General features: G+C 43.1%; 1 protein-coding gene across 1 annotated transcript in view; it reads right to left on the reverse strand.

The window, feature by feature from the left end:
• The window catches only part of chd5 (chromodomain helicase DNA binding protein 5), a 67802-nt gene that overhangs the window by 18821 nt on the left and 31714 nt on the right, over positions 1 to 17267 (reverse strand). Inside the window, exons 11-28 of the mRNA XM_050039071.1 lie at positions 16891 to 17102; positions 14407 to 14538; positions 14104 to 14212; positions 13695 to 13886; positions 13288 to 13488; positions 11887 to 12024; positions 11481 to 11602; positions 10964 to 11137; positions 10374 to 10515; positions 9341 to 9472; positions 8995 to 9112; positions 8768 to 8892; positions 8401 to 8647; positions 7675 to 7847; positions 5446 to 5620; positions 2871 to 2957; positions 2610 to 2698; positions 1320 to 1453 (exon numbers count right to left, since the gene is read on the reverse strand). Of these exons, the coding sequence (XP_049895028.1) occupies positions 1320 to 1453; positions 2610 to 2698; positions 2871 to 2957; positions 5446 to 5620; positions 7675 to 7847; positions 8401 to 8647; positions 8768 to 8892; positions 8995 to 9112; positions 9341 to 9472; positions 10374 to 10515; positions 10964 to 11137; positions 11481 to 11602; positions 11887 to 12024; positions 13288 to 13488; positions 13695 to 13886; positions 14104 to 14212; positions 14407 to 14538; positions 16891 to 17102 (2702 nt within the window). The remainder of the gene's footprint in view (positions 1 to 1319; positions 1454 to 2609; positions 2699 to 2870; positions 2958 to 5445; positions 5621 to 7674; positions 7848 to 8400; positions 8648 to 8767; positions 8893 to 8994; positions 9113 to 9340; positions 9473 to 10373; positions 10516 to 10963; positions 11138 to 11480; positions 11603 to 11886; positions 12025 to 13287; positions 13489 to 13694; positions 13887 to 14103; positions 14213 to 14406; positions 14539 to 16890; positions 17103 to 17267) is intronic.

Consider the following 17267-nt stretch of genomic DNA (forward strand, 5'->3'; position numbering starts at 1 on the left):
TAGAATGGAGCGTGAGATGGATCGGCGGTTGGGATCGGCCTCTGCAGTGATGCAGGCACTGCACTGGACCGTCGTGGTGAAGAAGGAGCTGAGCAGGAAGGCAAAGCTCTAGATTTACTGGTCCATCTACGTCCAGACCCTCACCTATGGTCATGAGCTCTGGGTAGAGACCGAAAGAATGAGGTCGAGGACACATTCAAAATGAGTTTCCTCTATGGGGTGGCTGGGCTCAGCCTTAGAGAGAAGGTAAGGAGCTTGGGACACCCAGAAGGAGCTCGCAGTCGGGCCATTGCTCCTTTGCGTCGAAAGGGATCAGTTGAGGTGGTTCGGGCATCTGATCAGGATGTCTCCTGGGCGCCTCCTGTTAGAGGTGTTCCGGGCACATCCCACTGGTAGGAGGCCCCGGGGCAGACCCAGAACACGCTGGAGGGATTAGATATCTCATCTGGCCTGGGAATAACTTGGGGTCCAAGGAGGAGCTGGAAAGTGTTGCTGGGGAGAGGAACGTCTGGGGTGCTTTGTTTGGCCTGCTGCCCCCATGACCCAGGCCCGGGATAAGAGGATGAAAATGGATGGAGATCTTTAATGGTGTCATGCTAACACACTAGTAGTCGAGGCAGTAGTACCAGTAGTAGTTTTAGAATGACGCCTGACAGTAGTTGTTGTGCTATACAGTGGTATAAGTAGCTGTAATAGTGGCAGAAGTAATTGTAAATAAAATGGAAAAATAACAGTAGTAGTACTAGTAGTCATAATAATCATAAGATAATAGTGGGAACAGTGTGGTGGTAGTAATAATAGTTAGCACTGGTGATAGCAGTCATAGTAGAACAAATAGTAGAACAATAATAATGACAGTATCATTAAAAACAGTAGTGCTTGACACAGTATAGAAGTATAAATTCAGCTTTAGTATTCATGGCAGCAGCACCAGTAGTAGTGCCAGTATTTGTATTTGCAATATGGTAATCATAGGAGCAACAGTAATAGTGATAGTAGTATGTGATTGCAGGTGCTTTACTTTAGAAATAACACAACTCAGGGCTAGATGTATTCTCAGTATCTATTTATGTAGAGTTTGGCCCTGGTGCATTTTAAACCCTGAAATTGGAAAGCCCAACCTCTGCAAACTTGATATGAGCACCGTGGAGCTTCGCCCTGGGCTAACCAATTAAATGTGAGGAGTGAATTAAATAGCCCAGAGCTAACTCTTAACTTGATAGCGGGCAGAGCCTTGACTAAAAATTGCACTGTGTGAAAAGAGAAGTTTCGTTTAAACAAATAACACCACTTGGTGTGTTTCAGTTTAAGTCTATTACCTGAACTCGCGCTCACTCTTCCCTCTCAGGTCTCGAACCAGCCAGTGGGAGTTGAAGGCATCCTGAGGAGGCATGCCCCAGCGCATGATGGCATTGAGGAAGGCTTTCCTCTGGCGAGCGTTGAACCCCAGGACCTTGTAGTGAGAAGCAACAGCTTTAGTCTCATACTTTACTTTATTTCTTAAACTTATGTTCACATGTAGATAAATATTCTTTCCTCTCAGAACAAGTCTATCCTGATTGAACTGTTATTATTTAAATAAGTTAGTTGCTGCCCCTGTCTGCAGCAGGACTTGCCTAGCTTCCATGTTGGTACGACTACCTGCTTCTCCAAAGTGCTGACCGTCATCTGCTGTATGTAATACACTGACTATGGATTAGTACCTCATACATACGTGCAGTACATGATTGCCGTCAGTTGCATATTGTAAAAGTGGAAATCTATTTATCCTAATTCTGCCCCATTCCACAGCAAGGTGAGCAAGGCCACAGGATCAGCTGCAGGGCAGTGATGCTTGCTGACATGTTGGGCTTAAAGATACTTCCTGATTTTGTTTTGGTGCCAAATGGCAGCCACATATTATCCCAGAATTTGTCTGTATTAAGCACAATGTACGGAATGAAGAATTATCCTCTTGTCTGCTTTTTTATGCTGCCAAAAGTGTTGCTACAAACAGGGTGTACAAGTCCACTTTAAAGGAATACTTCACCCACAAAATGACAATTTGTATATCAGTGACTAATCATGTGTTAACTTGGATTGAATTCGTGAAGAATCCAAAAAAACGCACGTGCAAACATTCCTGATGAATTGAAGTATACGGGGACCGCATTTAACAACAGCAATACTATATCAAAACAGCCTTTTTACAAACTGTCACACAAGTCGTGCAGTATAATCTAGATGATGCTCAGGTCTTCCCAAACACATGCATTTTCTCTAACACATTACAATTTAAACCACGACTGCACCAACAGTCTCATGCACTATTCATAGACAGGAGTGTTTTATAACGTAAAGTTTCGGCTACAATGCACGTGTTTGGGATGCACTGAGCATGCAACTGGATAAATGAGACTTGTATTATACGGCACAAGAGAGTTTGTTAACAGATGTTTTGATACAGTTTTGCTGTTGATAAAAGCGGACCTCGTTTACTTCAATTTATCAGACATGTTTGCCTTTTTTGGATTCTTAGTTCACTGGAGGCACACATGAAAAACAAAGTCTTCTTCATGAACTCAGTGTAAAGGATATCATGTGATGGACCTACAGCCTGTTATTTATACCTCAATACTGCCCCCAACTCGTGCCAGTAAGGGTGGCAAAGGTTTGTCTTTCTCATTCTTCAGCTGCCGGCGAGACTGTCTGCGTCCGCCTGCAAAAAATAAAACCACATGCATTGTTAAAAAGACCTCTCTCCAGTATCTTACCATGATGGGATCAATTTGTGTGAAGGAGTATCCCAACTGAGTATGTTGCAATGCAGCTACCACACCCAAACAGCATGGTAGCTGCATGATGGCAATGATGATTTGTTTGCCACCTACCTTCAGGCCTCTCCTCGAAATCTTCGTCCTCGTCCTCGGACCCCACAGAGTACTCCGACTGATTGTCTGAAAGATCATCCTGCCACTCTGAGCCACACATCAGAGAGAAACAGTACATTGCATTCGCTTCTGTTGGTGGCCACCTGGGGGCGCCATGGCACTGCAGATTACTACAGACCACTACAAGCTTGGCATGCACATATTGTAGCACTTCTGTCCTCTGGAAGTGAGGTGAGAGGTGACTACTCTGCCAGACAATCACTTTAAACTTAGAGTGTACTCTAAGCTGTGATGGGCTGTGAAATCTTTACACTCTCACAGTCAACTGCTGTTGAACTGTGGCAATCAGGACTTTGGAGCCACTCTTAAAAGTACAACTACAGGATATACTGTAGATTAGAAACTGTTGAACTATGAAAAAGAAGTGCTTTAAAACGCATTGAGGAGACTATATAAATGCATGAGATACCAGAGAGCTTTAGGCCAGTATAACACACTCTGTGGCAGATTTAATGGAGGTCAACAGCTCTTGTTGAGACTTACAACCTAAGAGGATTTAACAAACACGGAGATTAATTTCTGTGCTGTTCTTGCCTGAACTGATAGACCCAAATTATGACGTGTTAAGATAATGTCACCTTGTTCGCTCACTAATGAAGCCGGGCAGCGGCTCGACTGCTCTGAATTAGCTCACTGGGTTGTTTGCTGGATATCAGAGTTGATCATATGTTACAACAAGAGCTGTTGACCTGCACTAAAGCCGGCAGAGAGGGTGTTACGCTGGTCTGTAACATAATACAGAAACATCCTGGCCCATTCATTAGACATCTAGCCACAGTGTTATTTGAACCCAGCAAATGTGCCTTCATTACGGCAGCAGACTGATGGTACGTGTCCAAAGGATCCATCATTTCCACGCCTTCCAGTCATTGTCTTTGTAAGCCGCCGTGCAATGCATTCTGGTAGCGCTGCGATGTGTTTGGAGAGACGGGGTATCTGCTTCTCATTTGCATAAAGTTCAATCTAGACTACTTATGCAAATCAGGGGCATCTGGCGCAACTTGCTGCCTCTGGAAACTCACGCAAAACTTCTAAACTAACCGTTGTCGATATAAAGTGCACACAGATTCAGCAACTTCATGGCTTATTTCTAGCATCAAATGTCTTTTAGAAATACATTTCGGTGAACTATTTTTGTAATATAAGAAAAAGTTTACAAACAAGCTGCCACGTTGGTCCAGTTTCAAGTCCGGGAGCAGGCAGCCCACGTATCTAGTGGCACGCCAATCAAGCGTTCTATGCTGGGAAGCGGCGCGACCTCCTGCAACTAAAATCGCCCCTGTGGACATGTACGACGAGGTTACTGGTTTGAGTGACATCTTCAGAGCTTAAAAACAAGTGTCTCAGTTTAAAATCCTTAACAAACTTCTCTCATGGAGGAGCTACTCCGAATATACTCGTGTAACTTTCACGCTCAGCTCAGAGAACGATCTGAAACCGAGCAAATAAAGCGTTAGTCTTTGTGCTGATCTGCTTAGCTGTGATTACAAAGATAATGTGTGTTTTCATAACAGGCAACAGCTCCCAGAATGCCATTCAAAACCCGACACTTAGTATTGACTGATGGAGGCAGTAATACACTTCGCAGCAGCTAAACTGCTGGAAAATCATTTGGAGAAGACAAGAAACAGATCCATACAATAAACCCCAAACAGGACCCAATTGAAGGGTTTATTTAGAACATTATGTCTCTTCTCTCTTAGAAATATGCTTCTGGCTCGCCTGCCACCTGTCCACAAGCCAGCTGATGAGCCAAAAAGCTTGTTTCTTCTGCATCCTGTGTGCGCTTGTGTGTTTCTGCTCATGTTTTAATATGGGGAAGAATGCCAAACACTGGCACCAACATGTTAAAATTAAAAGCAGTAATAATAGAACATGGCTGCTGCTTGTAAAATACAGCCAAGAATTAATTTCTTATGATAGTATTAACTCTCGTGCTGTGTCTTATTTCTCCCTCTTACGTTCTTACACTTGTTATTTTAAGTGCACACTGACAAGTATGGAAAATTGCAGTGTATTATAAGTATCCGGATGGTGAACTCATGACGTCAAAAAGTTGAGTGTGGAACACTGGACACTCTTTCAACCTTCAACGGTCGCCATCTTGGCTATGGAGCGTAAGAGGAAGGACCACCACACTTGTGAAAATGAAAGTGGAGGAGGATGCAGCTGTTGAGGTTGCTATGGTGAAAAAACAAACAAGCGCGTAGATATTTTGGCGGGCGAGATATGCAGTCAAATGCTGGCTGTAATGCTCCATCCGGCTGCATTTGCCATTAACAAAAAGACAAAGAAGTGGTCAAACGTTGCAATCGTCATTTCCGATAAGTGCACAACAGCCATGTTTGATTTGAGACGACACTATCCTGCCGAAATGTACGCACTATGCAAATTAGTTCATAGTGTCCACGGTGTTCTACATGGAAATGCAGCACTGGCTAAAAACGAAACAACAAACTGAGGTCTGTGAGTCCTAACTGACAAGCGCCACGTGTCTGGTGGTGACAGAGCCTACCTTGGTCCTCCTGGGTCGTATCGTTGTAGTTGACCTGCTTTCGGATGCGTTTGCCTTTGCCGAGGTTGCGGGCCAGATCTTCCTGCTGCTGCTCGTAGTGGTGGCGGAGCAGCTTCTCCCAGTAGTCTGGATCCACGTTCTCCTCCTGCTTGATGATCTCCCGCTCCACCTCCTCCTGCACATGGACACACACAAAGGCAATGATGCAGTGATGTTTATTCTGATGTTTCAGAGTAAATATAAAGTTAAAATCAGGAGCTTACACTATATTCCACAAATTTTATATGAGGAATTTTCCAACACAATCATTTTAAGGCAGATACACTTTGCACTCAGTTGTCGGTAGCCAACAATGCTATTAACACCCAGGGTGTAAACAGTGGATATGGCTATTTACACCAGGCTGTATATTCTTTCTCTCTTTATACTACATCACTTGACTTTGGCAGCACAATTCTGGGGGTATTCTTACCAATGATTTACCACTTTAATGTCAGAAAATATATTAGCTAGTATTACCCTACAAAGTCTTAGGGCTGCTGCGGAACTGCGCCTACTTAGGGCAGCAAAAAAGTCTATCTTGGGTGCGTCAGTACAATGGAAAACCAAGAAAGGACGGCAGAGGAGATACCCACACACCAAAGTTACTGGCCTGGACAGTCATAAAAAAAGGTTCACAGGCTGAGATCAATGCAAAAAATGCACCTTATGTGCCAATATTTTATTGTATAATTACGTTTAAATGCTCCACAAAGTTAAAAGACACCAAGTCATAAGGCTCAGGTGCCTGGTGGACCAATTGTGAATTAGAAGTCAGCTGTGACTTTCATTAGAAACAAGCACAGCTCCCTTTTCATTCAGCTATACACAAATTGTGCATCCTCAAGGCCTTACAAACATTTCTTACATCTTTAAACATTCAGCAATCCTTCTTTAAAACTGTGTTTTACAGGTTTGCCAAATGTTTCTTTTTTTATTTGTCCAAAGTTACCTTTTAAAATGTGTTGGCCTTCTAAAGCCAACAAGTATGTCAGCATTCATTAAAGACATTGATAACTGGATGTCATGCAGTTTTCCTTCTACAGATAAATACCGACTGGTAATCAGGGGAAATGCAAAAACTGGATGTTGACCTTAACTTCCAGAGCAATATTAATATCGTATTCAAAACTGGTGTTCATCATCTAAGAAATATTGCTGAGATCCAGAGCTTTTTAATTTCAGGATGACAGGCTGAAAAACTCATTCATGCTTTCATCTCTAGTCAGCTGGACTACTGTAATGTGCTGCTCACAGTGGTGCCTAAAAAACTCATCAACCGACTGCAGCTCCTCCAAAATGCAGCTGCCGGGGTTTTAACCACAACAAAGAAATTTGACCACATAACACTGTGCTGAAAACACCACACTGACTTCCAGTAAATTTTAGAATTGATTTTTAACATTTTATAGTTTGCTTTTAAGGCTTTACATGGTCAGGCACCCCGATATCTCTCTGATCTGCTTGTGAGCTGTGAGTCAGCTCGACCCCTGAGGTCATCTGGAACAGGTCGCCTGGTTATTCTCCATGAATATGGGTGAATCATCTTTTATTGGTCTATTTATCTTATTCTGTTTTTAGTTCTTTTATTTATTTTAATCTTAAATGTATTATTCTCTTTTAATGGTCTACTTTTAGTATTAGTTTGTTTTGTTTTTGTTTTTGTTTTTGTTTTATCAGTTCTGATTCATGTTTTTTGTATCTTTTATTGGATTATTCTTCAAATTAATAATTATTTCATGAGGTTTTATTATTAGTTTTAATGGATTTGATTCACTTTCATGGTGGGTTTCTGGCTTTGTTTTGTGCCTGCAACTTCTGACAACCATTCACACTCACATTCACACCTACGGACAATTTAGAGTCACTGATTAACCTGCATGTCTTTGGACTGTGGGAGGAAGCTGGAGTACCTGGGAAAACCTACGGTGACACAGGGAGAAAATGCAAACTCCACACAGAAGGACTCCCCCACCCCAGGTTTGAACCAGGAACCCTCTTGCTGTGAGGCAACAATGCTAACCACTGCAGCGAAACATTAACAGAGATAACCAGAAAAAGCGCAGCTGGTGCCTGTGTATAAAAACTGCAGAAGATGAGCATTGAAACTGTTTTGATATTTGGAGTGGATATGTGTCTATGAATCAATATTTTTTGACAACACTGTGAAGAACACTGACACATTCTCACCTCTCCATCCTCTTCTTTCACCACATACTGAGCCACCTTGAAGGAGCTCAGATACTCGTTCATGTTCTGGATCTCCGTGTCTTCAGTGGCGTCCTGGCTGCGGTCCAGCAGCTTCGAGATGGCGTCATCGTCGTAGTGAATCACGTTGCCCTCCTCGCCCTCTTTGTTGTCACCTGTTGATGAGAGTTGATGACTAATAGGAGCAGACGAAAAACATGTTTGTGTCAAAAGCTTTGATCTATGAAAACAAGGATTTGACCTGAAAAGAGAACTTTTAAATGACTGGACAACCCACATCAATATGGACTCCCTGGCATTTTGTACTTTTGTCACTTGCTTTTAAGCCTCTCAGGGCCTTTTCTGAGATGACCGGCCTCTAACCATCTCCAGTCTTACTCTGTGACTCAGTGGCTTTTGTGGAAATGTGGATCTGCAGGAGTATTTCATGGCACAAAATGGGGTTGCTTTTTAAAGGCGAGACTCACTGTGCTCAGCATAAATTTTTGCATAGACAGAGCAAGAGGAAAAACCCATTCTGTATTTGAAGGTGACAGTAAATGGATACAGTACCTCCGATTGTTTCAACCAAGGCTTCATTAGTTTGTTAACATCAAACAACAGTGATGTTTAATGAAGATAAAGCAGTTTGAAGCTCAAATGCAAGTGTGAAAACTTTTTACTGGATTGAGTGTGCAATTATAAAAAATAGGTGGTGCGTAGACCTACCCATGGTTCGTGCTGCCTCCATCTCATCTTTGAAAAGCTCCTCAGTGCCAAACTTGAGAATATCGTCCAGTTCTTGTTTGGACATGGAGCCAGTTTTGGAGCCCAGGCCGGGCCGCACCACCAGATGGGTCAGCATCATCTTCCTCTTCGCCACCTGAGTGATTCGCTCCTCCACTGAGCCCCGCGTCACAAATCGATAGATCATCACCTTCCTGTTTTGACCTATACGATGGGCTCTACTAAAAGCCTGGGACAATGGAAAGATGGGCGGACAGAAAAAGGGACAGTTACAGGAAGTGACACTGAAGTGAACAGCTGACATTAACAAAAGCATCCACACAACTACTACTGGCTGAAAAATCAGTACTTGGATGTCATTGTGAGGATTCCAGTCAGAGTCGTAGATGATGACAGTGTCTGCGCTTGCCAGGTTGATGCCGAGACCTCCGGCTCGCGTTGAAAGCAAGAAGCAGAACTGCTGAGCGCCCGGTGCTGAGACAAAAACCGAAGCAGAGAGTCAGTTTGTGTGTGAGAATGAGTGAAAGCCGTGCAGAGGAGAACAGACGCAGATAGATTCTGGATTAAGAAACTCACCATTGAAGCGGTCAATGGCCTCCTGCCTGAGGCCTCCAGTAATTCCTCCATCAATACGTTCATATTTATAACCCTCGAACTCCAGAAAATCCTCAAGTAGATCCAACATTTTTGTCATCTGTACAAAAAAACTCATGATATTATAAATTCATGTAGCTGGGATCAAATTAAATAAAACTGTTAAAACTGAGAAAAGTCACACTCAAAATGGTCTTTGATTAGATGTTTGGAATATCAGCAGATTTACCACCTACAACTCTCACTGGCACTGGAATGGCGTTTCATGGCCACCAATCAATGAAAGCGATGGCTTGAAGCCCAGACACAATATTTATTCGACTATTACCTGAGAGAAAATGAGAACTCTGTGTCCCTCATCTTTGAGTTTCTTTAGCATTTTCTGAAGCAGCGTCAGTTTTCCTGAGGACTTCACCAGTAGGTTGCCATCGTACGAGCCGTTGGGTAGCACAGGAGCTTCCTGCAAAGACAAAGAAAATCAGAAATATCTGAATACTTTGTGAGTGTAATCAGTGGCTTTAAGCAACAGTACTTTGAATTTCCAACCAGGACACAAGGGCTACAATTTTTTGGCATACAGGTTTGTTATCTTGAGTCAAACAGCTATTTCAGCCCCAGGCTCTCTTTTCACGGCACCAACATTCAATTTCATCATTCAAAGATTCTGCACTCGGTTCATAAAGGAAGAAATGTCCAAGGCGCTCTTCTGGCATAAAGTTAAAAAGCCTTTAATCAGATGGGTATTTCATGGTGAAATTCTAAAAACAGAGACACTGCTGGTACATCCATCCATCCATCCATTTTCATTCACTTATCCAGGGCTGGGTCACGCAGGGCAGCGGTCTGAGCAAAGTACTCCAGACGTCCCTCTCCCCAGCAACACTTTCAAGCTCCTCCCGGGGCATCCTGAGGCGTCCCCAGGCCAGATGAGATAAATAATCCCTCCAGCGTTTTCTGGGTCTGCCTCAGGGCCTCCTACCAGTTGGACCTGCCCAGAGAACCTCAAACAGGAGGCGTCCCGATCAGATGCCCGAACCACCTCAACTGGCCCATTTCGATGCGAATGGGCAGCGTCTTTACTGCGAGCTCCCTACGGATCCCTCGGATCAATGCTGGCAGGTGTTGAGATAAATACATGTTGGGTTGTAACCCAGCTTTATCTATGCAGTCTGAGTACAGGCTTTTTAACTTTTTGCCAGAACAGAGCCTTGGCCCTTGCTTCTTATTCTAACTTTTTGTGGTCCCTACCAAAGAGCTCCTTTATTCACTTGTTCGACCTTCTCAGCACTCCTGACTTTTCCTTATTTTGCACTCAGCACTGAGATCAAATATCCAGTTATGCTTAAAATGTACTGCCTTACCACAGCAGCCACGGGGAACAGGTAGGGATGGTTGCAGCACTTCTTCAGGTCCATCATAATGTTGAGCAGGGACACTTGGTTCCCTCCCCCTTTTGAGTTCAGAGCCTCAAAATTCCGCGTCAAAATAAACTTGTAATATTTCCTGCAGGTCAGAGGTCAGAAACAAAAAAAAATAGCTCACTACTTTTGGAAGATAAAGTCTTTGAAACTTGTTGTTGTGATTAAAAGCCTGGCAGTGTGTGAGATATTCTCACTGTAAAGTAGAGATAACAAGCTAGTGTCATGTAAAAGTTAATTGCATTTAAGACTTTAAGCCTTCAAAACATGCAAAGTGAAATTAGATTATTTGCCAAAATATCAGCAACATGTACGGTTAAATCTCACTGATAGAAGCTCATCCAAATCAGGCCTGAAGGTACTTAACCTTATGCATACATTTAAAGTTCTGCCACTGTTTTAAAGCCATTGTATGATTTCGAACAATGTCTTTGGAGATTAAATGGGCAGTTTATGTTTTATCAGATGAGCAAACAGCAACACACAGTGTCAACTCCGTCTATGACTTCTATTCTTTGTATCCCGGTGCTTACTTCTGCATGGGGCTGAGCTCCACTCTGACAATCAACTCTGTCTTTGCAGGCATGTTCTTGAAGACATCAGCTTTGAGCCTTCTGAGCATATGAGGGCCAAGCAGGTCGTGCAGCTTCTTGATCTGGTCCTCCTTGGAGATATCAGCAAACTCCTCCAGGAAGCCTTCAAGGTTACTGCACAGAAAACATGAAGAAGAATGAAATAATTAAATTAGGCTACAGTCAGGAAAAGACATCTCCTTGGTTCTTAAAGGGATTATTCAGATCTTTTGAAGTGGGGTTGTATGAGGTACTTATCCATGGTCAGTGTATTGCATACAGCAGATGTCAGTCATAAGTTTTAATAACTACAGTTGTGTATCTAATTTAAACCATACAATCAAGCAACACAGATCTGTCTATCCATCAGTCAAAGGAGGGATGTGTTTAATGTCCCAGCTTGTAGAAACTGGTAAGATGGAGAAGAACAGTAAGACTGGGGACTGATAAAGATAAATAGAGGAGAGGAAGGACTTACTTGAAGCGCTCTGGGGTGAGGAAGTTAAGCAGGTGGAACAGCTCTTCCAGGTTGTTCTGAAGGGGAGTCCCAGTGAGCAGCAGCTTGTAGTAGATCTTATACCCGTTGAGAATTCTGAAAAACTAGACAGGACACGTTGTACGAGATATGACACACAAGCCTCAAATAAGAACGCAATGACGCACGCACAACTTCCTGATTTATGAAACGACAGTTTTACCTCCAAAGTCACCTATAAGACATGTTTCATTTTTCATGTTGTATCAGTCTTTTTACTTCATGGATAAGTTTATGCACAAACATTTCCTGCTCGTATCTGTCTGTGTTCCTGCTCATTTCCTGTTTTTGTGTGTCCCCGATAACATCCATGCTGTTTCTGTTTCAGTCCCAGAAACGCTGTTTTTACCTTTGATTGGTTGTTTTTCAGTCTGTGGGCCTCGTCCACCACCAGGCAGGCCCAGGTGATGGAGCCCAGAATGGCTTGATCTATAGTGATCAGCTCGTAAGAGGTCAGCAGCACGTGAAACTTGATTGGAGTGTCTTTCTGCAGAGGGGCGAAAGGAAGGACAGCAACGAAATATAATAAAAGATTTTGAGCAATTCAGATGTGGCATCAAATGGTGGAGGACAAGTAAGTGAGTACTACATCCACTACACTGTTTAGGATGTTAAAGAGAAAGTTCACCCCATAAACAAAATACATATTTTTCCTCTTACCTGTCGTGCTATATATCAGTCTAGCTTGTTTTGGTGTGAGTTGCCAAGTGTTGGAGATATCAGACGTTGAGATGTCTGCCTTCTCTCCAGTATAATGAAACTAGATGGCACTCAGCTTGTGGTGCTCAAAGCGCATAACAAAACAAAAGACATGTTTGGAGCTCAACAGCAACGTCTCTTTCCAGAAATGATGACCCAGTTACTCAAGATAATCCAGAGACCTTGTTGTGAGCACATTAGCAACTATTTTCTCTCTACTGAACTACACCTGCCAACTGAATCACCGCGCAGAAGGAGGCGTGCATCTACTGCTAGCTCACCTCGCACCACTGAGCTAGCTTTCATAGCTTAGCCAAGGAGGACACCATAGTTGTTTACATCTCGCCAAAGGTGCAGATTTAAGGGGGGACGCAGGGGAGATGTCCTAGTATTCAAAACATGTCCAAAATAAACTTACAAGTATCAGAAGACTTATACTGTAACAAAATTAAAGACATTTCCACAATAAATGGATGCAGAAAAGGCAAAAAGTGATGCATTCAAATTCACCAAAATGCAGGAAATTAAGTGTTTGATGCTCAGAATCTTCTGAGTTAGGAACCCAAACAACTTGTGTCACATGTGTGCTCCCAGTGTTGAAACAAAACGTACGCCCTTGCATCTGTGACAAGCACAAGCCTCTCGTCCATGAGAAGATGTGCTCCTCCTCCTTTGCGGTGATACCGTTAGCATGTGTAGTTCAATTGACAGAAAATAGCTGCTATATGAAACTGCTCACAACAAGGTCTGTGGATTATCTTGCGTAAGCAGGTCATGATTCCTTGAAAGAGACATTGCTGTTGAGTATAATGGACAAGCTGTTCATTATACTGGAGAGAAGGCAGACATCTCTACAGCTGATATCTCCAACACTCTGCAACTAGACTGATGAATATCACTGCAGGTAAGAAGAAAGATGTCTATTTTTGATTTGGGGGTGAACTGTCCCTTTAACCACACAAACCCAACCCTACTTGCAGCTCAGATTCACACAGACAAAAGCAAAGTATCTGAAAACAGTATTAAACTAAGCTGTGTGAGTGTGAGGTACCTTCATCCGAAACACCTTGCGTCCCGTTTTCACCGCACTGTCTTCAAAGGTGAACTCGTTCTCTCTGATGATTGCCCGGCTGTCTTTGTCTCCAGTGTACGTCACCACGTAGAAATCTGGAGCCCACATCTCAAATTCCCTCTCCCAGTTGATGATAGTGGAGAGGGGCGCACTCACCAAGAACGGCCCCTTAGAGTGACCCTAACAGAGACAGAGGAGGAGGAAAGACATGACTAAGCAGCTCTCACATCACAGGAGGGAGATATACTTGAGGTTTTACCAGTTACTTTTCTCATTGTCCGATATGTTTAATTCTCAGTCTACATTACCAATTGTATGATAAGAATAGTGTACGCCTCTTATGCTGCACTCAGACATAATAAAAGAGGACATTCTTGCACCCTCACCTCCTTGTAGAGTGAGTAGAGAAACACTATTGTCTGCACCGTCTTTCCGAGGCCCATCTCATCGGCCAGGATTGTGTCTGTGCCCTGCGCCCACGAGAACCTCAACCAGTTCAGGCCTTCCAGCTGATACGGGTGCAGAGTTCCCCCAGTGGCGTTAATGTACCACGGCTGGTGCTCAAACTTGATGGTTGGCTGGTGATATGAGAACACGGGAGCATTTTGTAAAGTGATTACATGGATTAGTGTGAAAGATGTGAGCAACATTTAGCCCAAGGTAAACAGGAATAAAAGGAACAGCACCTTTATCAAGCTGAATCATGATAATCAGCTGGCGTAGAGTCTTGTATTTCCAGAAAAAAAAACCCAGGTAACTCATTGGATTTCTTTGCATCTAAATATCCCAACTTACATCTATGATAGGAGCATCAGGAGGGACCTCCCTCTTTGGATGGTCGTCTTTGAGTTTCTTTCCTTTCCTCACCACCAGGGGGCGTTGGTCCTCCCCTAGTATTTGCTCCCTGTCAAATAATTGCAGCAGCATAATGAGCCAAACAGTTCAAGCTGGGGGGCATCACAGAGAGAGGGCAGGGCAGAGAGGAAACAGCAGCATTTGCCTTGTTAATCTGTGAGTGCCGGGACTCGTTCTACTCATCATCACCACATTATTAGGAACAGCTATGGCTCAAATAACTTGTTAATGCTGCTAACAAACCTGTGGTCCCAGTAAGACGATTTATGACTGTCATATTCTGGGACGTCGAAGTCATCCACCTCCCAGGTGCACTGGTCGTAGGGCAGGTCTCTCCACTTGATCATGTAATGCACATCGCCATCCTTATCGAAACTACAGAAACAGAAACACAGAGTTCAGGGCTTTTATAAAAATAACTTTTTGTCATATTTGTTGAAACTGTCACTGTATCCACACATTAGGACATGAGAAAATCATGTTCCTCCCATTCCTCCTTCTCCTAACTGAATTGCTTCTAACGTCATTTGCTAGAATCCACCGAAAATCAAACTCAGAATCAGATATACTTTATTGATCCCAGAGGAGAAATAAGGAAATTATGCAAAGAACCAATCAGAGCTGAGGAGTCTCTTTCGCTGCTGTCAATCATGTCAATCACTGCTCCTTGTAGTGACTATGTATAAAGATGGACAACATGACAGCCCCTCAAAAGTGAAGTTAAAACATCTCAATCATCCGCTGGTGGCTGGCTGCAGTATAGGTCATAAACCCCGCCCCCTACATGTTAGCTGATGGGACATGGACCAACTAAAAACTCAACTAAAGTACACACCAAAACACTTTTTTCACACTGATGTTTGTTCAAGTGTTCTGTTTTCTGATAAGTTTACTTTTAATTACTTTCTTAACGCTGTAAAAAGGGGCTTTGACATCATGATTGACAGCTGTGTGCCAATCGATGTGCTTGCTGTGAATAGCGCTGTTGGTGATTGGTCGGATGGCAGAAACTTGAGATTGCTACTGTGCAGGGTCTGGCTTTCGATGACATCACCAGTGCAAGATGGCAGCAGCCATGTCCAGGATATTCTGGCTTCATTTTTGTACAGTGGGAGGAAGTTGAGACACGTCATCACATCTATATATATGCAGTCATTGGGTCAAACTGTTAAACTACGTGGTGCTGATCAAATATGAATCAAGATTCTGTTACTGCACTGCCTTTTTCCTGCTTGAAATGTTTTCAGAAACATATTCAGTGGTGCTTCGTTTTGGGTTGACTGTTTCCAACATGACGCCTGGGTCACATACTCTCTTTTTACAGCTAAACAGTACACTAAAGTATGTTTCTGAAAACATCTGAGGTGAGAAATAGACAATGCAGTGACAGAATCTTGATTCATATTTGATCAGTGAATCAATATATCGATCCACACTCCATACTAGATCGCTACACCCCTATAATTTTTGGAGCTTTGAAGTTTAAGTGATAATTACCTAGGAATATTCAAAGCTTCGATGGGACGCGTCGGGACTCGGGCCAGGGGTGGGGGGCCGGGGGTGATCATATTCATATACAATAATCTACCACCCAAACTTGACCAGCCTTTGGTAGGACTTAGCGCTTTCGGCGAGTTTTTAATAACTCATAATGCCACAAATCAGGCCGCATCACTGGATGCAAAGCAAGCACATCACTACAGTTGCCAGCCGTCGATAACCTTCCGCAGTACGTCTCACCTATACCTTTTGTGTCTGACACTTGCCACCTTCTTTCAGGCTCCTCCACCAGTTTACTGGTGAAAAACAAACCAAAAATGAATACTGATTTGGACGTTGATTACCATGGCAATGACTGAAGCTTTGCAAAAAATTTGAGTCAAACTTATTAAACTATGTTTCTGAAAACACTTAAGGTAAGAAATAGGCAATGAAGTAACAGCATCTTGAGTCATATTTGATGAGCACTGCATAGTTTAACAGTTTGACCACAGTTCACAAGCAGTGACTGACATGACTGACAGCTGTGTTAGAGACTCCTTGGATCTGATTGGTTGTTTTTGTTCAGGTGGTGGATTCTAGCAAGTGCCATTAGAAGCACTCCGAGAAAAAACATGATTTTTTTCACAGACTATCTGTCTCATGTGCTACTGTGTGGATGTAGTGACAGATTCAGCAAATACAAAGTTACCAACAACAGCTTAAAGCTCCTCTAATGACATTTGTTGATTAGACATGACACAAATTTAATACAAAATCACATAAAAGTCCCTTATTGTCATTAACGGATTCGTATCTGCAAAGTGACAGGGCTGAAACTTAGAGCAACTTTTTAAATGTATGATTGAATTCCAGAGTATATCTCATATAGCAAAACTTATGATTGCACTATAAAGTGATTCTGTCTTGTATACGTGTCTGTACACATGGGAAATAATGTGCTGTTGGTCTGTTTGGAGAGAAAAATGTTCTGTGCTGTCCCTCGCTATGCATCTCCTGTGATTTCAAACCCCCCCCCCCAGGATCTCCTACATTCCGAAATACGCTGTGCCGTGAAGAATAATCTCCATCTATAATGTGATATTACGGAGCACATAAAAGCAAGATGACGCCTGAACTGAGCACGAGCTTACTGTCAAGAACTTCAAATCCATAAAACATCTGGATTCTCACAATTAAAACAGTGTCTGAGCCCTGATGTGAGTTTGTGTAACTGTGAGTAGCCACCTGTGGCTGACTATCCGGTGGATAACCATCCACTCTGGTTTGATGCCGTAGCGGTAGAAGCGCTCCTCCATCACAGCGTACTGGGGGTCTTTGCTCTTCCTCTTCTCACTGTTGAGCTCCTCCTCTCCGGAGCCGTAGTCGTACGGCGGCGGTTCGTCCATGTCGTTCTTGCGCTGGTAGTTGCGATACATGACCGTGTGGTAAAGCTCCAACTGCACAACAAAACCACAGACGGAACAAAACAATCAATTCTGCTCAGTTTCATTCAGCACCACCTCTGGCAATGAGTCTTTCTCACAAGACTGCAACACATCACCTATCCATGGTATCGAGACTAATTTGATTAACTACTTCAAGCTCCAGAATGGAAGGAAAGA

This window comes from Epinephelus moara, chromosome 24 (assembly GCF_006386435.1).
Source record: "Epinephelus moara isolate mb chromosome 24, YSFRI_EMoa_1.0, whole genome shotgun sequence".
Taxonomy (NCBI): domain Eukaryota; kingdom Metazoa; phylum Chordata; class Actinopteri; order Perciformes; family Serranidae; genus Epinephelus; species Epinephelus moara.